At 51.8% G+C, this 24729-nt stretch overlaps 1 protein-coding gene and 1 long non-coding RNA gene across 9 annotated transcripts in view; one reads left to right on the top strand and one right to left on the bottom strand.

Moving 5' to 3' along the window:
- The window catches only part of PITPNM2 (phosphatidylinositol transfer protein membrane associated 2), a 143790-nt gene that overhangs the window by 97251 nt on the left and 21810 nt on the right, over positions 1 to 24729 (top strand). For 4 of the 8 annotated variants that reach the window (XM_082418183.1, XM_082418187.1, XM_082418185.1 and 1 more), the window contains exons 2-4: positions 12893 to 13065; positions 20453 to 20667; positions 22068 to 22189. In XM_082418183.1, coding sequence (XP_082274309.1) covers positions 12988 to 13065; positions 20453 to 20667; positions 22068 to 22189 — 415 coding nt within the window. In that variant the 5' untranslated portion in view covers positions 12893 to 12987. Of the gene's footprint in view, positions 1 to 9389; positions 9412 to 12892; positions 13066 to 20452; positions 20668 to 22067; positions 22190 to 24729 lie in introns of those variants that run through there. The other 4 variants (XR_014251998.1, XM_082418182.1, XM_082418181.1 and 1 more) reach the window with 2 other exon arrangements.
- On the bottom strand, positions 2459 to 23769 carry LOC309640107. The gene is made up of 3 exons (XR_014252032.1): positions 23039 to 23769; positions 16817 to 17023; positions 2459 to 8103 (listed from the first exon to the last, which is right to left on the bottom strand). It is a non-coding gene; the product is annotated as an uncharacterized lncRNA (long non-coding RNA).

Here is a 24729-nt window from a genome sequence, read left to right as displayed (position 1 = left end):
TTCGAGCTCTGGTCCAGGAAGATCCCACATGCCACTGAGCAACTAAGCCCGTGCGCCACAACTACTGAGCCTGCGCTCTAGAGCCCGCAAACCACAACTACTGAAGCCCGCGCACCTAGAGCCCGTGCTCTGCAACAAGAGAAGCGACCGCAATGAGAAGACCACGCACCGCAACAAAGAGGACCCCCCCGCTCGCCACAACTAGAGAAAGCTCGCGCACTGCAACGAAGACCCAACGCAGCCAAAAAATAAATAAATTTATTAAAAATAAATAAATTAAATTCAATTAAAAAGTGTAGTTGATTTACAACATGATATTGGTTTCAGGTGTACAACATAGTGATTCAATATTTTATTGATTATACTCCATTTAAAGTTATTATAAAATATTGGCTATATTCCCTGTGCTGTACAATATATCCTTGTAGCTTATTTATTTTATAAATAAATAAGTATAGTAGTTTGTACCTCTTATAAATAAATAAGTATAGTAGTTTATACCTCTAATCTCCTACCTCCATCTTGCCCCTCCCCACTTCCCTCTCCCCACTGGTAACCGCTAGTTTGTTCTTTGTATCTGTGAGTGTGTTTCTGTTTTGTTGTATTCATTCATGGATTTTATTTTTTAGATTCCACATATAAGTGACAACATAACAGTATTTGTCTTTCTCTGTCTGACTTATTTCACTAAGCATAATACCGTCCAAGTCTATCCATGATGTTGCAAATGGCAAAATTTCATTCTTTTTTTATAGCTGAGTAGTATTCTATTGTGTGTGTGTGTGTGTGTGTTTGTGTGTGTATCACATCTTCTTTATCCATTCATCTGTTGATGGACACTTAGGTTGCGTCCATATCTTGGCTATTGTAAATAATGCTACTGTGAACATTGGGGTGCGTGTATCTTTTTGAATTAATGTTTTCATTTTCTTCGGATATATACCCAGTAGTGGGATTGCTGGGTCGTATGGTAATTCTATTTTTAGTTTTTTGAGGAACCTCCATACTGTTTTCCACAGTGGCTGCACCAATTTACATTCCCATCAACAGTGTAGGAGGGTTCCCTTTTCTCCACATTCTCTCCAACACTTGTTATTTGTGGCCTTTTTGATGATAGCCGTTCTGACAGGCGTGAGGTGATATCTCTTTGTGGTTTTGATTTGCATTTGTCTGATGATTAGCGATGTTGAGCATCTGTTCATGTGCCTGTTGGCCACCTGTATGGCTTCTTTAGAAAAATGTCTGTTCAGTTCTTCTGCCCATCAGGAGAAGTTTCTTAAATGATAAGAATGCGACTCAGTGCTCGAGAGGTTGACCTCGCGTGGGAGCCAAGACATTTTCCTGTTGTAGCAGCAGCAGTAGGTGCAGGTGGGTTGGTGGATCCCATGGTGGGAATTTGAGGGAATAAAGAAGAACGATTGGGGAGAAGGTCTAAAATAGCCGGGGTCGGGGAGTGCAGGAGCAGAATCAGTGGGGTGGGATTGCGGGGGGGCTGGGCCCACCGAGCTGTCCACCAAAACCTGGAGGCCAGGCTGGCCTGAGAAGTGAGCACTTGGCCCCAGTAGCTGTGATTGGCCCCAGTAGCTGTGATTGTCCCCAGTAGCTGTGATTGTCCCCGATGTGTATTTTATGTCGTCAGTACCAACATCGTCATCATCACACAAGGCATCATCCCCAGTTTTGGTGGAAATCTCTGCTCTGGCTCTTATTACTGGCTTTTCTTATTAACTCTGGTGCCCCAAAGCCTCTATGTCCCGGGGGATTAATGAGCGGAGATGCTCTGGGGCCCGGCCTGTGGCAGAGCCCCTGCCCGTGATGGAAGGTGTGCTGAACACCAGCGTAACCAGAGCCCTCTCCAACTTGGAGGTGCTCCCTGCCTCCAAGCGTCTGGAGGAGTGGGTTCTCCCTCCTTCTGCCCCAATAGCTGGGGGACATTCTCCCCTAAGGGGCTCTCATTTCAGCGTGCTCCTGACAGGCCCAGACGCAGACCTTAGGTGGGCAGATGCGTGTACTGCTGACATAGGGGAGTGGCCCGAGTGTTGCTGCGGTGGTAGCACCCACGGAAGGCAACCAGGAGCCAGAACCTCTGAGCCAACCCCAGGTGACCGCTGTGCGAGCCACGGCTCAGAACCAGACAGTCAGGCCCAGGTCCCTCTGGGTCTGTGCTTCCGTTCTGACCCCGAAGCATGCAGGGGCATTCTGTTTGGACGGCCCTGCCTCGTTTGAGCTGTACTCAGTGCTAACTGTGGGTAGCAGCGCCCTGGAGGCCAGCGTGGTGATGGCCTCACCGGCAGTGACCAGCAGGGTCCCCAAAGGGCAACGCGGAGCGCGGGTGGTGGCGAGTTCCGCCTGGTGCCCCCTCGTGCTCGTCTTGGAGGATCTGGGTCTGTTCTCATTTCCTCACTTGCAAATCTCCTCTCCTTTTTTTCCCGACAAGCGGGGTTGGAGCTGGCAGGCCCGGCGAGGGAGTAGGAGTCATGAAACCGGGGTGCCGGTGATCACTGTTGGCTTGCGGCTGTCCTTGAGGAGGGCGCCAGCCCTCTCGGGACCCGCTTTGCTGTCTGCGCCATAGAGATAAGAGGTCCTCCCTGCCAAGCCCCCTGGCTGCCGTTTCAGTGGGGTGTTACACATGGCATGCCACATAACCCTCAAGCATTTCCCAAGGGTCCCACCCCTGCCACCCAGCGTTCCCAGCCCTACAGAGAGCTACACGCTCTGTGCTGCCCCCAGGTGGGCCCTGTCCCGCGGGGGCTGATGACTGAGTCCCGCAGTGGCTTGGCAGTCGTCCCCAGGTTGGCACTGCGGGTGAACAACCATGAGATTTCCGGCCTTTCCTGGGATGTCAGTGACTGCAGGGGTGCCCAGGGCTTTGGGGCTCCGTGGGGACCCTTTCAGTGCTCAGGCTGGCGGGGGAGGTGCCGTGTCCTCCTCTCATAAGGTTACAGGACACGGACGGGGTCTGTGTCCTCCAGCTCTTCACACCTGTGAAATCCAGGCGTCAGTCTCCCCATTTATAAAGTGAGGGTTGAACTGGAAGGGGGCGGGGGTCCTGTACTGTTTCCTCCCAAGAAACCTTGGCGGAAGTCCAGTGTCTAACAGATAAAAGTGAGACTACTGTGGGGGGGCAGGGATTGGAAGCCCTCCAGCCCCCCACCCCTGTCCCTTCCAGCTCAGACTTTCATTGGGGTGTGTCTGCTCCTGCTTTTACCCCCAGGGGACAGGCAGCTAATCAGTGCTAATGTCACACACACACTCCCTACGCCCCTGACCGCCCCAGGCCTGGCGAGCTGGGGCACAAGGAGCTGCCCCTTTCCTCTCTACGCTCCCCTCCCATTCATCTGGAGCCTGCCTTCCCTAGAGACAGATGGTAGGAGGGGAGGTATTGGGCGTGGGGAGCTGCCCACATGGGGGTAGATGAAGTTCTTTTAATGTCACCCACTTTGGTCCCTGATAGGGGGCCACTAGGTTTGGGAAGCAGAGAGCAGAAGAAGGGGCTTTTCTAGAGACAGCAGGAGAGAGACCCAGGAGAGCCAGATGGGATGTTCTGAATGTGCCGGAGACCCCAGAGGCTGCCTGGGCCCCTCCCGTCCCCGCCAGCTGCCTTCCCCATGATTGCAAACATTAGGCAGGCTCCCCTGGCCTGCCTTGAAGGAGCTTCCAGACCTAATGGCCAGAATGCAACTGAATTGCGTTTGGATGGATTCCATCCTCTGTTGTCTCTGCACAGACTCACTCCTAAATTCCATCTGTGACGTCAAACCCCGGCTCATCACGGAAAAACAGATTAGGTTCTGTAAACTCAATTCTCTTGCTTTCCCTCCCAGTCAGGGTGTCTCGCCGTGGCCTCCACTCAGAGCAGCCATCTTGCCTTCCTACCTGCCCACCCTTCTGAGCCAAACCCTAATAATCACCCCCGTCTTCACTGGTGACCCCCCGGGGTGGGGGGGGGTCCCTGAAGACCTTTGGGACCCAGCTGGGGAGGCCCCGAGAGGTGTCCTGCCCTTGAGTCCTTGGGCAGAATCAGATGCTCTCGGTCAACTGCAGGCCCCTTTTCTCTGTCTTCCCACGTGGGTTCTGGTGGGACAGGCTGCTCGAGGAGGAGTCGGGTCACCCCTCCCCGCCTCTACTCTGCCCAGCGTCCAAGCCAGGGCTCCGGGCCCAGCAGGATGCAGCCTGGGCCGCGCACCTTGTCCGGGGCTAGTCCCGCCCCCTTTGGCCTCCCTGATCGCCATGCCAGGTGGCCCCCACTCTGACTTCATCTGGCCCTTCTGTTCCCTCAAAGACACCGATGAACATGGGGGCTGGGGGTCCTTTCTAGGGTCGTGAATACATGGGTTCTGGAAGCCCAAGGCTTTTTTAGAGACAGATACCATACCTGAGACCCTCTAGGGGGTCCGTCCCCGTTCTCCTTGGAGAGAGATGGGAGGGTGGTTTGTGTGTGGTGGTCACACAGACTCCTTGCCTGGCTTCCCGTGCACGAGGGCTTCTGCAGACTTTTTTATTTCTTTCTTCCCTCTCATTATTCCAGCCCCAAAAGCTGCCCTGTGGAAGGAAGTAAAATATAATTCCATCTAACCCATCACGACTCCAGCAGGGATGGAGATGAAATGTGTGTCTGTCTTGTGAGCCCAGGCAGCCGGGGTGGGTGTAATAAGATTGTCTGAGGGTTCAGCTGCTGGGTGAGGAGACGGGCAGACGCCAAGTCACACTGCCTTCTCTCATTAGGGGGCTGGTGGCTGCCCGTGCCCCCCTGGCTTCAGACTCAGCCGGGAAGAAAACAAGGGGACTCTTGTGCCCTAACCAGGTCCGCATTCTGGCTGCAAAGCCAACCAGGACCTCCCAAGGGGCCTTTCGTCCTTCGGACGTTGGTGCCCTGGGTGCTGGGCTGTCTTTCCCTGATGCCAGGGCATGTAGTGTCTGCACCTGTACCTGCACCTGGCAGCCCAGCCTGGAAGCCCACAGGCCCTTTTCCCCAGGCACCTGTCTTCCAGACCTTGCTCAGCACAGCAGCACCTCCTAATTGCTAACTGAGTGTTGGTTGGAACTGGACTAAGCGTTTTATGTGCACTATCTCATTTAATCCACAAGACAGCCCAGCGGGGTAGGTGCTATTCTCACCTCTATTTTGTAGAAGATCAAATGAAAGATCAAAGAGATTAAGCAACTTGCCCATGGTCACTGCTGGGAGGTGGCAGAAGGTCTGGCTGACTCAAAGTCCATCATTTTCACAACTACGCAGACTGCCCTTCTCTGACCGGTTATAAACATACGGCTCACACTCTGTTCCTGCTGCCTTGTGAAAAATCGAGTAATAGAGAAAAGTGCAAGTAAAAGTTGCCCAAAATTCCATCGATCTGAGATAACCCTCTCCAGCATCCAGTGAGCATTTTTTCAGATTCTGTACAGGTATGTACAGAGTAGTAATAACTTTTTTTAAAAAAATGGGTGGTACTCTACATGCATTTTAAAAATAAAAAATCAAATTTAATTTTACTTGAATTTAACCAAAGATAAATCACCTACTTGCGCGTATCTAAAATGAAACAGAAGGGAATTGTTACACTTCAGAAAAACATTTCTTCATCATAAGTGATAATAGTTCCTAACAGGTTAAAGTTAAGGTGAGAAAAGAGGGAAACAAACTTAACAGCTTTATTAGATATAATTCACATACCATACAATTCACATTTAAAGTGTACAATTCAGTGGTTTGGGGCCTACTACATTAATCTTTAAAATTGTGATATATATTTATCTGTAACACAAAATTTGCCATTTTAACCATTTTTAAGTGTACAATTGTGTGGCATTAGTACATTTACAATATTGTACAACTATTCCCACTACTATTTCCAAAATTTTTTTATCACCGAAATTGAAACTCCGTAAGCATTCAACAATGACCCCCTATTCCCTTCTCTCCCTGGTAACCTCTAATCTACTTTCTGAGAGAAAAACTTTTAAAAGGTTAGAGTCATTAATTTTTTTAAGTAATAAAATTTATTTTTTAGGGCAGTTTTAAATTTACAGCAAAATTGAGAGGAAGGTACAGAGATTCTCCATATACTCCCTGCCCCCACACAAGCACAGCCTCCCCTATTATCAACATCCCCCTCCAGATGGTACAGTACAACTGATGACCCTACATTGGTACATCGTTATCACCCAAAGCCCATAGTTTACATTAGGGGTCACTCTTTGTGTTGTACATTCTATGAGTTTTGACAAATGTATAATGATACACATCCACCATAGTAGCATCATACAGAATAGTTCCACTGCCCTAAAAATTCCTGTGCTTCAACTATTTATCCCTCCTTAGTTTTTTAACCTACATAATGAATCAGATTCCATGCTTCTGTTCTTCCACTCTCAATTTTTGTTAGTTATATTATTTGTGGACCTTGTCAAGGTTTTTGTATTCTATTCAATAACCATAATTGCCTTGGTTTCAAAAATATTAACTCAGTATTCACCAGGATTCCTCCATTGATGAACTTACTTTTATTTATCTTTTGGTTGGTTGGATTTTAGCATCAGGTAATTTTTAAAAGGCATTATAGATGTCTAGGCTCCTAAATGCATGTTTCAGAATGTCTATTAACTTTATGCTTAAAGGACAACTTAGCTGGGTATAAAATTCTGGTTTACAATTTCTTTCTCTTAGAACTCTATAGATATTGCTCCACTGTTTTCTGAAATTGTGTTGCTGAGGAGGGTTCTGATTGTCCTCAACCCATCTCCCTGTGTCCCCTAGTTATATGATTCTTTCTTTATCCTTTAAGCTCAATAACTTTTTTTAGGATGTCTCGGTGTTCATTATACCATCAGGTTTTCCTGGACTACAGAATGGCAGTTAATCTGCAGAGTGAAGTCTTTTTTATTTCAGGGAATTTTTTTCCTTATATATTTGAATACTTCCCCCACCCCCATTCTATTATTCTATTTCCTCAGAGAAGCATACTAATTATGTATATGTTGGATTTCCTTTTGCCTCCCATATCTGTCATTTTGTCTTATTAGTCTTCATTTAATCTTGTGTGAGTTCCTCAAGCCTGCCCACCATCTCTAATTGTTCACACTGTGCTTTGCCCCTTTATTCATTGCTTATAGTATGGCTTTTAAAAAAATATCTGTGATGTATTTATTTTTCTTTCCCATTTTTCCCTGAACTCTGCTAACCAGCCTTTCAACTTTCATCTCTTCTGTCATCCAATAATTTCTTTTTTTAAATTTCTATGTTTCCTTCCTTCCACTCCTCTGCCCCCACCAGTTTCTAAGAGATTATATCTGTAATTTCTCTGAGTCAATGGAGAACTGTTTTTTCTGAAGTCTTTCTGCATTTGTGTGGATGATTCCTCCTGTGATGCATGTTCTTCACTTGCCCCCCACCCTTAATGCATAGGACCCATGTGAGTTCCTTTCTGATTATTGTTCTCTAGCTACCTTCTAAATAACAGCGTGTGGGAAATGCAAGGAGTGATCTGGAGCAGCCTGCAGCTGCATTTTGGGCTTATTTATTGTCTGGAAGACTGTCTTCCCAGAGCTGTTTTTTATCCTATGCCCAGGGATTCCAGCTCTCTCAGGTTTGGGGGTTCATGCAGTCATCATGGTTCACAGAAAAGCTCTTTAGGTCTCTGACTCTCTGTATTATGACCAGCCCCTCGCTGCCCCTTCTCCCTCCCAAGCCCCACTTCATTCCTTTACCTGGAGAACTAGGTTCTGTCATAGAAATGGCTTACTGGTGTGATTTTCCCATTGGCTCTCACTCCCCTTCCATTCCATAATGTAAAATTGCATCTCTGCGTGTACTCAGCTGTTCACAGCAGCCCTATTCCCGTCAGCCCCAAATTGGAAATTACCCAAATGCCCATCAACAATGGAATGGTTAAATCAATTATAGACTATTCACCCGGTGAAATATTAGACAGCAGTGAGAGTGAGCCCTCTACAACTACATGCAGCAAACTGGATGAACCCCAGGAACATGATGTTGATCAAAAGCAGCCAGAATCAAAAGTGCACTTACAGCATGATTCCATATGAAACTGCTCATTCGGTGGGTCAAAGACAGTTGGATATTGGCAGTTCGTAGGCTTCAACCTAGTGCAAAGTACAAAACAGGCAAAAGTCAGAGGTTATCCATGGTTGGGGAGGTGTGCCTGGGGGAGGGTGCTTCTGGGTTATTAATTTTCTGTTTCTTGATCTGGGTGCTGGCTGTATGGGTGTGTTCAGTTTGTGAAAATATCTGTACTTATGATATGTGCACGTTCCTGGATGTATGTAGTACTTCAATAAAAAGTAGAAAACAGAAGACAGGGTGATGGCTCTCCTCCCCCGGGGACATCCACAGCCCTAGACTCCATCGTTCCATGTCTTTCAGGAGGTGATATTTGTTCAGAGGTCCGAGGTGGCACATGTTAGCTGTCAGCATGTTGCTTCCTCCCAGCTCAGACCTTGTGGTGTCCGGCTGGTATCCTTCATGGCCTGTGGTTCGGGGACGCAGCCATTTCCCCGTTTCTCGGCCGTGGTGACTTTTCTCTATCTTTAGTCGCTCTGTGTCGTTTTGAGAACGGAAGTGCTCCTACTCCTCTGTCTTCAACAGGAAGTCAGGATAGTTGTCTGCACTAACTAGCATAGGTGTAGAAAGAAACAGATCTGGCTTTCTTAAGTAAATAAAATGCTAGTATCTGATGAGACAAGAGACTGTTGGCCCCTTCCGAGTGATCTCCCTGAAAGACAGCCCCCAGAGGGGCCAGTGTCCCTCTCCCGAGCACTGTCCCTCTTGCTGGGAGTGACCCAAGGGGGTCACAGTGACCCAGAGAGCAGCCCTGGTGGGTGTGGGTGACCGCAGACCTCCCCCAGGGCTGCTCGGAAAGACGGCTTGTCTTCTGTGTGGAAGTGCTTGTTGGGAAACTTATGCTTTGTGGTTACACCCTGTCTGGCGAGTCTGTCTGTCCTCCCCTGGGAGAGAGCCTTCTCGAAGCAAGTGATGGTCTCTTGTCACCCTGCTCCCGCCCCACCCGACCCTGAACTCCATCGGCGCGCGGGTGTGGCTGTCATGCCCGGCTGCAGGGAGCAGCTTCACCTCAGCCTTGAGCACAGCCCACCCTGTGGAGAGTGGCCTCCGGTGGCCTCTGTGCCCCCACCGCCCTGGCCCCATCCTCCAGGGACATGGTGTGGCGACGCTGGGGGTGCGCCAGTGGGAGGTGGCTCCGATGGGGCGGCGCGTTCCCGCCTCGGGGCCTTTGTTCGTGCTGTTCCTTCCCCCAGAGCGCCCTCCTCCCACCTGCTCTGCTGAACAGAATCTCACTGATCCTGGGAAACCCAGCTCACGCCGTTTGAAAGCTCCACGTTCTGTGAAGCCTTTCCCAAGTCCCTCTGGACTGAGAGACGAACACCCCCTGGCAGGTGAGCACTTCACCCGCACTCACCTCGGTGACGCTGGCGATGACTCTGCATGGCGGGTGGCATTATCCCCGTTTGACGTATGGAGAGACCGAGGCTCGGCGGGCACGGATCACCCGGCGGGGAAACGCGCTGTCAGGTTGCGACCTCGGATCCCGGCGGGGAGCCCCCCTGTGTCTGCTGCATGTTCTGTGTCACTCTTAGAGTTCCGAGTCCTCTCCTATCATTAGTCACCATGCACTTAACTGTAACTAGACAGGACCGTTTATTTTGTTCTTTCCTTCTACATACCTGCCTCTGTCACGCTTTGGCCCCTGTTGGGTGCAGGCACAGCTGTCTTCCTCTAGCGCAGCAGGAGATGGAAATGCAGCCTAAGCGGCGTGTTGTCTTCCGGGGGCCGGCGTGGGGTTATTGCCCTCGGTCGGCCCTAAGCTTTGCCTGCGAGCCCAGCTCCCCCAGGACGTGGGAGCCGCTGAGGGACCTCTGGGTATGTGTCCCCTCCCTGTCTCTGTGCCCTCAGGCTGCACGTGGAGATGTGGACGCCCCCTGTGGGATTACAGCTCACTGGGTAGCTCGTCTTTGGGAGAAGAAAGCGGAGACTTGGGGAGGAGAGGAACGTTGTCCTGTGTGTGTTCCAGACACGTGTTCACAGGGCCCCCGAAATCGAGAACCAAGCCTGTGTCTGGGTGCTGGCTCACGCTCTGGGAGTCCATCCGGGTGTTAGGATGGGGGGCGTGGAGGCTGTCGGGGGGACATGGAGGCTTCTAAGGAAAAAGCATAGTCCGGCCCCACGTCCTGCCCTGGTGCCTGGTGGGCTGGAAGAGGCAAACCAGTGGGCATTTGGTCTGACATGTGTGGGCGAGCTCAGGCAGGTCATTTACTGTGGAGCCGTGAAGAGCCCAGAAGGGCAGATTGCTTAGAGTTTCTCGAGAACATATAGAGATTGCATCTGACCTCTTTGTTAGCAATTTAGATGACGACATGGACTTGCCCAAGCTCACTCTGGGCCATTGCATTATCCCTTGCCACAGAAGGAGCCCACAAAACCATGTGGAAAAGCTTTGGAAACATGGCCCTTATCGAACCTAGGTTTTCCCTTTCCTGTCTCCAGTCCGCATTTCATCCAGCCTCTCGCAAGCATACGGTTCTCTCTCCTTTGTTTGTGTCAGGAGGTTCCCAAATCGGGTGCCTGTCCTACCCTCTTGGGGGTGTCAGCCTGGGTGCCTTGCTGCCCCAGCTGAGCCCAGGGTCTTGTTTCCTTGTTTTGGCTGTGCCTCGAGGCTTGCGGGATCTTGCTAGTTACCCGCCAGGGATCGAACCCGTGCCCTCGGCAGTGAAAAACGCAGAGTCCTAACCACTGGACTGCCAGGGAATTCCCTCAGCGTCTTGTGTCACACCCTCTTGTGGAAGGAGGTGGCGCCTTGGGGGCTCTGGACCATCACTCGTCTCTCCTGCGGCCTCAGCTTCCAGCCGGACTTGAGCTTGGACCTGTGGGTCTCAGAGCCGAGTCCAGACAGCCTGCAGCCTCTGCTTTCTTGTCCTCCTGGACAATTTCAGCTCGGACCCTGAACCCACGTGCCCTCTTAGCTGTTGGCTGGACCCCCACCTTCAAGGAAGGTTAGGGGTGACGTTTGCACATGAGCCCGGCCTCTGGAGAGTTGAGTCCTCCCCTCTGTGGTAAGCTCAGCGGTCCGGGGTTGATCAGGGAAGAGACAGGACCAGGAGGGGCAGTAACAAGCTTTCCTGGATGGCGCTGGGACAGGTTTGCTAGGGTGGAAAATTTCTCCCAGCAAGAGGCCTTCCAGATACAGTGATGTGGGACCACCACCCAGAAAGGGAGAGGGGGAGTTAGACAGGGGGCTCCTGTGTCTAGGTGACATCGCTCAGAATCACGATGGAGAGCCTCTGGGTCACAAAACTCCCCCTTTGGGGTCTTTTATGAACTCAGGTTTGTCTCATCTATGCCGAGCAGATGTCGGGTGCAGTTTCTAGGGTATGTAAAGTAGATGAGCTCTAATTGGCTAAAAAGATGTTTATCTGGACTGTATTTCAAGCAGTTGGGTAAGTGAGAAGTTGAGTTTGGTGCTGGGTGTTTTGGGGGGCTAATAGTCCTACCTGCTGTAAAGAAGGAAACAACATGGGGGTCACTTTAGGCTAGTAACGTGGGGGCCATCCCCAGCCTCCATCTCTCTCCTCAGGTGGTTTATTAAAGAATTTCTTTCCACCTTACGTACTGAAGGTCCCAAGAGTTCTGGTGTACATGCTTTTCCCAATCTCGTTAGTTATCCAGTAATGCGTTAGAGCCTGGGTGACGCTCAGGCCTCGTACACACGGTGCCCTGGGGAAGCTGCCCGCCCGGTCGGCCCTCGCTTTTGTCACTTAGTCAGCATCCTGCCTCCAGCCCCTGTGAATCCTCACTGGCTGCTGTCCCCGGCGTGGTCCTTCTAAACTACTATCCTGATCCTGCCGCCGCCTGTCTTGGAAACCTTCACGCGGCTTCCAGTTAACAGCACCCAGTCTCTCTGGGGGTGACCAGATATATCCACAGCAAAGCCCCCATCATCTAGGGGACAGATTATGATGGGTGATTTCACTTTCCAGATCACTGCGGGTATGCCTCCTTCAAGCATTAAGTTTTGTTTTGTTTTTTTAAATATGATTGCTTTAGGTGCAAGTCTTCATCAAATATATTGTCATCTTAAATACAGGTTACTGTGAATACATTGCTTGCTTATATTTTTTAAATAGCTTTATTGAGGTATAATTCACATGCCGTGCAATCCACCCATTTATCTTATTTTCCTCTTCTACCTCCAAGACCTAGCCCAATGTCGGCAATAGAGTAGGTATCAATAAGCAGTTGGTGGTGGATTGAACTGAAGCTAGACTTAAGGTCACCTCTTTTGATAACTCGGGATCTCCTGCCAGGAAGCAGTGTTGCCATCTGCACCCGGTGACAGGAGCAGAACCGATTGCCCTGACGCCGAATGGTCCCAGACTGCTGATTTTTTAAATTCTCACGTCTGTTTTTCGTAGTTTTGTCTGTCCTGCCTTCTTGCCGGCCGTCATCACTTGCTGCCGTCACCGTGCCAGCCTCCAGCCACTCCAGAACACGGGGGAGCTGAGGCTGCAGGCTGTTAGAACTTTGCGTAAAACAAGAACGCGAAGCTCTTGACTCTTCGGGGATGCAATGCCCTCCCATCGCCTGGCCCTCGCTCGCAGGATAACAATCCTTTGTTTCCTCGTGGCCGATCAGAGTTTATACACGTCCTCTACGCAGTTGCTTAGCAAACAGGGAAAATGGAGGCTGGGGAGGTGCGGGAACTTGCTCAAGGTCACGCGGTGGGCTCAGGGTCACACAGTGGGCTCGTGGCTGACTTGAGACCAGAACTCTAGCCTGGGGTCTAGACCAGGCCCTTCCTGTGCTACTTTACCCATCAGCTTTTGCAGAAAGTGACTCTCCTGTCCTCTCTTTCTCTCTCAGGGGTCCTTGGTGAATTTTGTCATGGTTATTTAAGGAACCTGGCCTAGAAGTCCCAACGCGCAGTTCCCCATTGACGGGAAGGCTTGGACTCCAAGATGATTATAAAGGAATATCGGATTCCTCTGCCAATGACCGTGGAGGAGTACCGCATTGCCCAGCTGTACATGATACAGGTGGGTGGTGAGGCCGGGCACACAGCAGCTCTCAGCACCGGCGTGGAGGGTTGGGTGGCACTGTGGCCTTCACAGCAGTATCTGCCCAGTAGGCTTCTGGTCAGTGTCTGAATTGCACTGGAGCTCTGGCTTCCAAGCACGAAGCCAGGCACATGCAACACGCCGTGGATGTTTGTGGCATTGGATTGTCTCGCCAGCACTGTATTCACAGCACTGACAAGACTAACACTCTTTGTATATAACACCCATCCTCTTACTGATCCAGATGTTATCCTTGTGTTTAGTCAGCTTGGGCTGTATAACAAAATGCTACAGACTGGGTGGCTTAAACAATAGACATTTATTTCTCACAGTTCTAGAGGCTGGGAAGTCCGAGATCAAGGTGCTGACAGATTTAGTGTCTGGTAAGGGCCCTCTTCCTGGCTTACAGACGGCCACCTGCTCGCTGTGTCTTCACACGGCATAAGGAGCCAGGGAGCTCTCTGGGGCCTCCTTTATAAGGGCACTAATTCTATTATGAGGGCTCCACCTTCATGACCTAATCACCTCCCAAAGGCCTGACTTCCTAGCGTCATCCCATTGGAGGTTGGGGCTTCGACATATGAATTTGGGGGACGAGGGACACAAACGTTCAGTCCATGACAATCCATTTGACAGACAGGAAGGTGCAAGGCCCAGAGAAGTTAAGTGACTCGTCCAAGAGCACACAGCCTGCCTCCCAGCTCCAGGTACGCACTTTCCTCATGCCTTAGGCTAAGTGGCTGATTTACAGAGTCACAGATGACTTTGAGGATGACCGGGCCTGTGACAAACCAGAGATGATCACCCCACCCCAGATGCTGCTGGCCTCGCTACTCAGTGCCGGACTAACCTGGAACGCACGATAGGGAGACCCAGGATCGGGTCCTCATGGCCCAGGTGTGACCACAGCTCCTGCTCGTTGGGGTGCTGGCTGCGGTCCTGCCCCATGGGGGTCCCCATCCCAGCTTCTCTGCCAGCCTCTTGCTCATCCTCGGTGCCCCAGCCCTTTGCCTGGCCTGGCAGCTTTCCTCCCAGTTGGGGGATCTGATTATGAACCTGCTCCCGGCCTGGCTCTGGCTTTTCTGGGTACACGGACTCCTCGGTGCAGCCCCTGGCTGCGCAAGCGTCACACGGGGCCGTCAGGGCAGGGAGAGCCCGGCAAGGCCTGCACCTTCATCCCGAGTCTGACCCGGCCCTCAGCGTGGGAAGCTTGGCTGGGAAGAGAACAGAAGGCCAGCTCCGCCTCTCTGGGGGGCTGTCTGCTCCACGCTGCTTCAGAAGCGCCACTCAATTCCCTCTTGAACCACTTACCCAGTAATTATTCCTCGAGAGTGGGGAGAGGTGAGACTGGCATCAGCCCCCCCAGCGCCAGGCACTCTGGAAATCTCTCAGCCTGTTCAAGGACCAGGCTGATCTGCCAAAGGCACTGTTTGTCCTGTGGCTTCTTCATTCCTCCCCGAGCCAGGGGAGCCCTGGACCCTGACCCTGGACCACAGCAGATGGTCCTCAGCTCTGCTAGGGGGCTGGGAGCGTCAAGATCCCAGGAGGCTGACTTTTAGCTTCCAGTTTATCCCAAGCTTTTACGAGTATGTAGACACCTCTGACTCAGGGCTCCTCAGACACCTGCCATCTGCACCCCCTGTTTTAAGGTGCTTTTTTCAACATCTATCCTATGCCTCCAATTAATGTGAAACCTTCCCAGCCTCCCAGGTGATGCCTCCTACAGCCCCACTGACACTGTGTGCCGCTCGAGGCCAGCCTGCTCTGCTCCCGCTCTGGCATTTGTCTTACCCGCCTCTGGCTCCACGGTTTCGGGGGGGCTCCATCCACCGTGGAGGTGATGGACAAGCCCATTATCTCCACTGTGTGACAGTTTCATGGGTGTGAACGTACATCACAGCTCGCCGGCTGTACCTTTACAAATAGATGGCTTATTGTCTGTCAATCCTACCTCAATAATGCTGGTTAAAAACTAAGTGAGATTCACCAGCCTTTTCTGTGCCCGGCCTGGGAAAGGGCTGGGCTACAGAGACGAATAAAAGGTGCTTTCTGCGCTCCAGGATTGCCTGCGGGGAGACGGACGTGTATGCAGCCCCCTGAGTAGAGGCCAGAGCAGTGGGGCTAGGAGGCGGGGAGCCCAGTGCCCCAGGAGGGCCTCCGTTCCGAGCTGGGCCTTACGAGATGGATGGCCCATCAAGGAAGGCAGCTTCGTTTTTCTGGAAAGAAAAGCAATTCCTTAGGTCATTGCCCGCTGATCCCACTTACCAGCTGGGGTGGCAGCTAGGAAGAGGCCGGCCTTCTGAACAGGCCACCTCCTCCCTGAGGTTGTGAACAAGATGGGCTCATGTATCAAACTGCCTCATACCTGCCTGACCAGCACTCAATATACATGTTGTTCAAGGTTAAAAAAAAGGAAGGAAGGAAAGAAAGAAAGAAAAAAAGAAAAATTGGTCTGGCTGGGAGAGAGCCTTCCATCCTAGGAGGTGCCCAGCAAACGGAGGGAGAGATCAGAAGCGGCTTAGCCAGGACCCTGGACAGCTCTGAGAGCTGCCTGATTGGCCGGGGTTTCTTGGACTTCGAATCCTTTACCCCCCACCCCCTTCATCCGGTGCTTTTTCTGCACCAGGCCCCTGGTGGCTCAGGCTCCTCCCTTGCAGACCCCAGGCCCCAGGGATGGGGGAGGGGAGAAGAGGAGGGGGGAGGGGAGAAGAGGAGGGGGGAGGGGCCTTCACCCGGCCTGTGCGGGCAGTGTAGGGTAGGTCAAGCCCGCAGTCTCCGGGGAGGCACCACAGCACCGCTTGCTTGCGGGAGTGGTTGGCAGGGATGGGCAGTGGCTTCTGGTGTGAGCAGGACCCTCCCCTCCTCCTCTTCTCCCCTCCCCCATCCCTGGGGCCTGGGGTCTGTGCAGCCCCAGTGAGGCCAGGTGGGAGGCACCCTCCCCACCCCTGCTCCCTCTCTGGCCTTCCCTGTGCCTTCTCTGCCCTCAGATCCCTGGCAGGCCGGACACCCCACCTCAGCCCTCAGAGACTCCGTGTGCCCTGACCCCTCTGACCTGCACGTCCTCTTCTCACCGAGCCACCCAGCACCCCAGATGTTTCATTCCCTGGGGCTGCCGTAACAAAGCACCACAAACTGGATGGCTTAAAGCAACAGAAATTTATTCTCTCAAAGTTCTGGAGGACAGAAGTCCAAAATCAAGGTGTTAGCGGGCCGTGCTCCCTCTGAAGGCTCTGGGGGGCTGGGGGGAATCCTCCCTTGCCTCTCCCAGCTTCTGGTGGTGGCCGGCAATCCTTGGCATTCCTTGGTTTAAAGCTGTTTCACTCCAGTCTCTGCCTGTGTTGTCACATGGCTACCTGCCCTCTGTGTGTGTCTGTGTCTCCGTTTTCTCTTCTTATAATGATCTCTTCTCATTGGATTTAGGGCCCACCTTAAATTGTCTAATCCATCTAAGTTAAGATGACCTCATCTTAACTAACTATCAATACATCTGCAAAGACCCTATTTCCAGATAAGGTCACAGTTTGAGATTCTAGGTAGACATGGATTTGCGGGGGGAGGCCTTTAACCCACTACACTGGGGCTTGGGCAGACAGGTAGCCCCATCCCCACTTACAGTTTTAGAAACTGAGACCAGACACAAGAAGCAACTTGTCCAGGATGAGAGAAAGTTGGCCACAGGGTTAGGACTACAGTCTCTGTACTTGCTCAATAACTACTTATCAGCACCTACCTTGTCCCGAGGTGTTTTCCTTGAGGCGCTCACTGCTTCGGGTGAGCAGGCCCTGGAATCCAACAGGTCTGAGTTCGTCCTGGCTCTGCTGTTTGGTAACTGCGTAACCTTGGACGGGTCACTCGGCCTCTCTGAGCCTCCACCTTCCCATCTGTACCTTGGGGGTGATGATAGTACTGCACTCTTCTCAAGGGCTCATTGCAGTAACTATATGAGAAAGCACATGCCAAGCGCTTAGCACAACTGCTGATAAACGAAGCTACTGTAAGAGGCGGGAGCTTGGAAAGCATCTGGGAAATGGTCGCTGTTTTCATTCCAGAATCTGGGCCACATTCCAGGAACTCCTTTAAAGAGTGAGGAATGGCATGTCCCTGCTCTGACTCCATCTGTGGCCTCAACCAGGGTCTGTTGTTTTCCTGAAGGGGACTCAGTGTCTCTGGCCATGGAGATATATCACGTCTTTGTGCCTTAGAGAGGGTTTGTGCCCCGAGGGCGAGGCAGTGCTGTGGGGAGTGCCTGTGTACGTGTGCGAGGACTCAGGTGCGTGCATGTGTGAGTGTATGCGCACCTGCTGTTCAGGAAGCTGACCGAAGATGGCCTTGGTGATGCTGTCATGTCACCATGGAAACAGATGCTGAGCTTAAAGTCACCAGCACCTTGACCACGAGGTTTTGTGCAGAAGCAGAAACCTGAGCTTCTGGGCCCTGGGAAGGACGTTCGTGGCAGAAGGACACTTGGAGGTGACCCAGGCATCACATCTCCTGGGCAGTGCCTCCGAGGCCCCTTCTCACTCCTCGTGTTTGATCTCTCTGAAATCTTAGTTGAGTACAAGAGGCAAGGTTGGTTTTTATTTGTTTGTTTTGTTTTATACCAGATTTATTGAGCTGTAAGTCCCACACCACACAATTCACACATTTAAAGTGTACAGTTTAGTGGCTTTTAGCACATTCACAGAGTTGTGAAACCATCACAATTCTAGAGCATTTTCATCATCTCATAAAGAAGTCGCTCTGCATTTTCCCCCAACCCCCAGGCAACCAATAATCTACTTTCTGACTCTCTGGATTTGCCTATTCTGTACATTTTATATAAATGGGATCATATAGTATATGGCCTTTTGTGTCTGGTTTCTTTCACTCGGCATGTTTTCAAGGTTCATCTATGTAGTAGCATGTGTCAGTACTTCATTCCTTTTTACAGCCAAATCATGTTTTATTGTATGGATATAATTCGTTTATCAGATATATTATTTACAAAAAATTTTCTCCCATTCTTTGGATTGTCCTTTCACTCTCTTGATAGTGTCCCTTGATGCACAACAGTTTTTTTTTCATTTTGATGAAATCCAATTTAGCTATTTTTTCTTTGGTTGCTCGTGCTTTGGGTATCATATTTGAGAAACCATTGTCAAATCCAAGATCATGAAGATTTGCCCCTATGTTTTCTTCTAAGAGTTCTATACTTTTAGTTCTTACAATTAGGCGTTTGATCCATTTTGAGTTAATCTTTATATGTGGTATGAGATAGTAGTGCAACTTCATTCTTTTGCACGTGGGTATCCAGTTGTCCCAGCAGCATTTGTTGAAAAGACTCTTCCCTCCTGCATTGAATGGTTTTGGCACCCTTGTTGAAAATCAATATATATAGTGTATAGATCTGTGGGTTTATTTCTAAACTCTCATCTCCATTCCATAGATCTGTCCTATGCCTGTACTATACTGTTTTGATTACTATAGTTTTTTGTTTTTTTAAAGAGCTACTACCACCCGCAACAGGTGGATGAATCTTTTTTTTTTTTTTTTTTTTTGGCTGTGTTTGTCCTTCGTTGCTGCGCACGGACTTTCTCTAGTTGTGGCGAGCGGGGGCTACTGTTCGTTGCGGTGCAAGGGCTTCTCATTGCGGTGGCTTCTCTTGTTGCGGAGCATAGGCTCTAGGCGTGTGGGCTTCATTCGTTGTGGCACACAGGCTCAGTAGTTGTGGTGCATGGGCTTAGTTGTTCCATGGCATGTGGGATCTTCCCAGACCAGGGCTTGAACCCGTGTCCCCTGCATTGGCAGGCGGATTCTCAACCACTGCGCCACTAGGGAAGTCCCTACTATAGTTGTGGGGTTTTTTTAAATTTATTTATTTTTTGGCTGCATTGGGTCTTCGTTGCTGCATGCAGGCTTTTCTCTAGTTGCGGTGAGCGGGGGCTACTCTTCACTGTGGTGCACGGCCCCTAGAGCTCGTGGGCTTCAGTAGTTGTGGCATGTGGGCTCAGTAGTTGTGGCGCACAGGCTTAGTTGCTCCGTGGCATGTGGGATCATCCCAGACCAGGGATCGAACCCGTGTCCCCTGCATTGGCAGGCGGATTCTTAACCACTGTGCCACCAGGGAAGTCCCCCTACTATAGTTTTATAGCAAGTTCTGATATCGGAAAATGTGAGCATTCCAACTTTGTTTTGTTTTCAAAATTGTTTTGGCTGTTTGAGAGCCCTTGAAATTCCATATGAATGTTAGGATCAGTTTTTCCTTTTCTACCAAAACTGCCATTGGATTTTTTTTTTTAATTTATTTATTTATTTTATTTATGGCTGTGTTGGGTCTTCGTTTCTCTGCGAGGGCTCTCTCTAGTTGCAGCAAGCAGGGGCCACTCTTCATCGTGGTGCACGGGCCTCTCACTATTGCGGCCTCTCTTGTTGCAGAGCACAGGCTCCAGATGCGCAGGCTTAGCAATTGTGGCTCACGGGCCCAGTTGCTCCACGGCATATGGGATCCTCCCAGACCAGGGCTTGAACCCGTGTCCCCTGCATTGGCAGGCAGATTCTCAACCACTACGCCACCAGGGAAGCCCCTGCCATTGGATTTTGATAGGGATTACATTGGACCTGCAGATTGCTTTGGGGAGTATTGACATCTTAACAATATTAAATCTTACAGTGCATGAACACAGATGTCTTTCCATTTATTTAGATCTCCTTTAATTTCTTTCAGCAATTTTTTTAGTTTTCTGTGTGCAAGTCTTGTACCTCCTTGGTTAAATTTATTCCCAGGTATTTTATTCTTTTGGATGCTATTGTAAATGGAAATGATTTCTTTATTTCCTTTCTGCATTATTTGCTTTTGTGTGTTGATTTTGTATCCTGCAACTCTGTTGAATATATGTATTAGGTCTAACAGATTTGGGGGGGATTCTTTAGGCTTTTCTGTATATGAGTGTGTCATCAACAAATTGAGATAGTTTTACTTCTTCCTTTCCTATTCGAGTGCCTCTTACTATTTCTTTTTCTTGCCTAATTTCTCTGGCTAGAACCTCCAGTACAATGTGGGCTAGAGGTGAGAAAGCAGGCATCCTCATCTTGTTCCTGACCTTGGGAACACTTTCAGTCCCGGCACACTCAGGAGTCCGAACGGAGGAGTTTGCACGTGCAGTGCTGGGCTCGGAGAGGGAACCGTGGCCCCTTCAGTCTCCTGCATGAGGGCTGGGGCACGTGGAGCCGGGGGGGTGGGTGGGGTGTCCTGAAGTGACACAGGAGGAGCCAGCCTGGTTGGCCAAAACCCCACCCCCCATTCAGCACCCTCGGCCAGTCTCCTGAACCCCTCCTCCTCTGCAGAGTGCTCTGGACCCACACATCGCTGGTGCTTTTGTCCCCACAGAAGAAGAGCCGTAACGAGACGTTCGGTGAAGGCAGTGGCGTGGAGATCCTGGAGAACCGGCCATACACGGACGGCCCTGGCGGCTCCGGGCAGTACACACACAAGGTGTACCATGTGGGCATGCACATCCCCAGCTGGTTCCGCTCCATCCTGCCCAAGGCGGCCCTGCGGGTGGTGGAGGAGTCCTGGAACGCCTACCCCTATACCCGAACCAGGTGAGCCTGCCCTCAGCCTCGTGCTGTCTGCTGGGGAAGCAACCCTGCGGCATAGATCCTGGTGCTGGCCCCCCAGACAGGCTCAATCCCCACACCCCAAGGAGCCCTGGCTCCTGGAGAGCTGAGCCTCCGTTCTGATTGGTACCCTGAAGGTCCCCCAGGTTCCCCCTCAGAGAACAGGCAGGAGAGGGAAGGGTATACCCCTAGGTGCCTTCTAGCCTGCCAGTGGGGGAGACCAGGAAGGCATGAGTCCAGCGAGGGCCATCTGAGAGTCCTTTGCCATCTGGGAAGGCTCAGGGAATACAAACTCACTTTAATGTTCACCTGGGAATGCAGGACAGTCAACCAGCTGGGAAGAAACACAAGCTGAGGGTAGACCAGATGGCCCAGAGATTCCCTCCAACCCTGAGACCTTCAGCGACTATGATGATCTTTTATAACAAACCATGTTGAGCAGGGCTTTCTTTGGATCCCTCTGGTAGGGGGGCTCTTCACTCTGTGGCCCCCACCCAATATAGCTGAGCACTGCTTCGTTAGAAGAGATCGGGGGCTGCTCCCAGCTGGCCACTCACTTGCTGAGCTGGTGGAGTCCCCATGAATCTCCTGGGGCTTCCTTCCCCAGGTCGTTGAGGGCCTGGAGCTTGCTGGAGGATCCATCCAGGTTATTCCTCTTCCCAGCAGCACTTTCCTCCTCTGAGCTCATCTCCAGTCAAGAGAGAAGGGCATTGGGGGCTTCCCTGGTGGCACAGTGGTTGAGAATCTGCCTGCTAATGCAGGGGACATGGGTTCGAGCCCTGCTCTGGGAAGATCCCACATGCCGCGGAGCAGCTGGGCCCGTGAGCCACAACTACTGAGCCTGTGCGTCTGGAGCCTGTGCTCCGCAACAAGAGAAGCCGCGATAGTGAGAGGCCCGCGCACCACGATGAAGAGTGGCCCCCGCTTGCCCCAACTAGAGAAAGCCCTCGCACAGAAACGAAGACCCAACACAGCCAAAAATAAATAAAAATAAATTAAAAAAAAAAAAAAAGAGAGAGGGGCTGTTTCCCTGTTGCCACACCTGGTTTCTTAGGGGACGGGGGGCAGGGTGGCATGTCACACAAAGCGCTGGTCCGGATTCAGCCGGCTCAGCAGTGCGCCACCTTAGCTGTGCCTGAGTCCACACCACGCCTCGCACACGGGGACCCAGGGCTGCCGGCAGCTTCCTGGAACGACTCCCTCTTCCCCCGAAACCCATCCCTCCCCCCAACCTGGACTTGGCTCTTCCTGGGACGAGGTGAAGGTCCAGGAGGGGGACAGGACAGACGAGTCTCGGCCACCACTCCAGCCCTCGTCCTCCCCCCAGCCACCCACGCCTACACCTCTGAGCTCGAGTCCTGATGGCTACTCTACTTCCCCCACAGGTTCACTTGCCCTTTTGTGGAGAAATTCTCCATTGACATCGAAACCTTTTATAAAACTGATGCTGGAGAAAACCCCAATGTGTTCAGCCTGTCTCCTGTGGAAAAGAACCAGCTGACGATCGGTAACCGTCTACCCTGACGCTCCCAACTCCGGGAAGGGCAGGAGCCATGCGGGGCTCAGTTCCCGGTGTCCCCGCCCGTGGGCCCCTTGCATCTGCCCCTGGTCTTCAGGCCTGGCAGGCTGCGGACTAGCCCCTGTCCTGGGCGGGGAGGATAGAGTCCAAGCAAGCCTGGTCGGAGGTGGGGGGCGAGGAAGGATGGGTCTCCTCGGCCCCATTTCCCTGATGTGCCCACTAAGGCTACGTGCGTTTCCCACTCAAGCCCCTTCCCTTCATCCCTTCGAAGTGTCCCCATCCCCAGAAATGCATGCATGTGCTTGGGGGCCACATCAGGCTGACAGCCGTGCGTGAGTACATCAGGCTGACAGCCGTGCGTGAGTGCAGCAGGCTGGGTGGGGCCTGTGTCCTCTTGATGGTGGGCGGCCTCTGCTCTACTCTCCTCTAGCTGACTATGCCATGTGGAAAACAGGCCCCATTTGTTAAATCTTCTTTTTCAAGCGAGGCCAGAAATCAGGGTTTTCATGTGAATTCTTCCAATTCCTAAATGTTGATAACTAATTAAAAATCTTTGTAAATATGCCAGCCAAACAACACACATCTATGGGCCAGCCGCACCTCAACAGGCCCCAAGCCCGTAGGAACAAGCCATTGTGGTTCCCAGATGGGTGCACGGCTGGTGTTGGAGGGGTGTTGACGAGCTCCCAGGCAGCCTCAGAGGCCTGGAGGGCAATTCCCTGAGACTCCTCCCTCCGGCCGGAGTTCTTAGGCCCCAGTGGGCTTTGGGAGATACTTTAGCTTCTAGGGCTACCAGAACGAAGTACCACAGACTAAAGGACTTAAAACAACAGGTACTTTTTGTCTCACAGTTTTGGAGGTCAGAAGTCAAGGTCAGGGTGTCAGCAGGGTTGGCTCCTTCTGGGGTCCCTGAGGGAGAATCGGTTTGGGCCTCTCCCCTAGCTTCTGGTGGCTGCTGGCAATCTTTGGCGTTCCTCGGCTTGTAGAGGCATCACCTCGATCTCTGCCTTCATCTTTACATGGTGTTCTCTCTGCGTGCATGTCCGTATTCGAATTTCTCCTTTTTTTTTTTTTTTTTTAATTGAAGTATAGTTGATTTACAATGCTGTGTTAGTTTCAGGTGTATTTTTTTTTTAATTGAGCCAAATTTCTCCTTTTTATAAGCACTCTAGTTATATTGGATTAGGTGCACCCTAATGACCTCACTTTAATTAGATTACTTCTTTAAAGACCCTGTCTCCAAATAAGGTCACATTCTGAGGCCCTGGGGGCCAGAACTCCAACGAATGAGTTTAGGAGGGAACACATTCTACCCATAACAGGAAGGAAGGGCCCAGCATGACGCAGGCCCTCTGGCAGCTCTTGTCCGGCCAGCTGCAGGCTCCCCCCGAAGGCCTCCTGCCATGGTTCCTAAGTCCCAGCCCTCCCCTTAGCGGCCTTTGCCTGCCTGAGCAGGCTGGGCACGTGGTCTGCTCCAGGAAGGATGTGCAACCCTCCCCACATCCTGCTGCCCTCGGGCCGCTTCTGACCCATCACCAGTTTCGGCGGGGCCAACGTCTGCATCTGTAAACCACAGCCCAGACTCGGAGCCAGCAAGCCAGGGAGACGAGACAGCCAGGGCCCGGTCGGGGCAGAGCCCCCCAAGTGCCGTCGTCCCCACACATCTGAAAGAAGGGCTGTCTGAGCCACAGACCCTGTCCTGGGTTCCTCCTCAGCAAGTGTGCACGCAGCCCCGTCTACCACATGCACACTTCGGGAGCCAGCCCAGCAGGATGGTTTTGAGTTGGGAGAGGAGCCGAGTGACAAGAGGTGGTCCTTCCCAGAGTCACTGTCTCACCCCCTCACCCAGGTCCCACCAGCCCCCAGTCCTGTTTCCCAAGCGCCCAGCCCCGTGGCATCTGCTGCCCACTCTCAGGCACATCCTGGACCCTCTCGGGCCCATCAGATGTGGTTTCCGGACTCTTCCCTGCTGATCTGTCTGGAAGGGGCTTCCTAGCAGGCCAGCCGCCTTAAAGCGCATCTGTAGGGCCACTTCCCCTCAGGGTGCCGGCCGGGCACAAAGCCTGGCGAGAGATGGCGGATGTGTCCAGCTGCATCCCCATCACCTCTACCCACGCGGACACCCTGGTGGTTCCCCAGACTCCCCCACCTCCTGGTTAAGTGTCACATTCTGGGACGTTCTCGGCCTCACAGTTCTGCTCCTGTAGCTGAAACACCAGCTTTTCTGGGAAGCTTTACTCTTTTACTCGCCCCCGCCCCATCCCACATCCTCCATCCTCATCTCGCCCATGCTTCTCCAGCTCATCAGCTTATTTATCCGCTTTGGCAAGTGTGCCCAAAACAGGGGGGTTGCTGAAATGATCTGAAAAGGCAACAAGGAAAGCCACAGGTCCTGAGGGCGGGGGAGCTCGGGGTCGGGGTGGGCCAGAACAACATCCTCACCCCCACGTCGGGCCCCGTGGCACCTCGAGGCCTGCGGCCCTACAAGGATTTGGGGGGTGGCAGGGACATGTCGAGGAGACTGGATG

Source organism: Balaenoptera physalus, assembly GCF_965194825.1.
Source record: "Balaenoptera physalus genome assembly, chromosome: 12".
Lineage (NCBI taxonomy): Eukaryota > Metazoa > Chordata > Mammalia > Artiodactyla > Balaenopteridae > Balaenoptera > Balaenoptera physalus.
The sequence above is the reverse complement of the archived record's forward strand: the minus strand, read 5'-3'. Positions and strand labels throughout refer to the sequence as shown.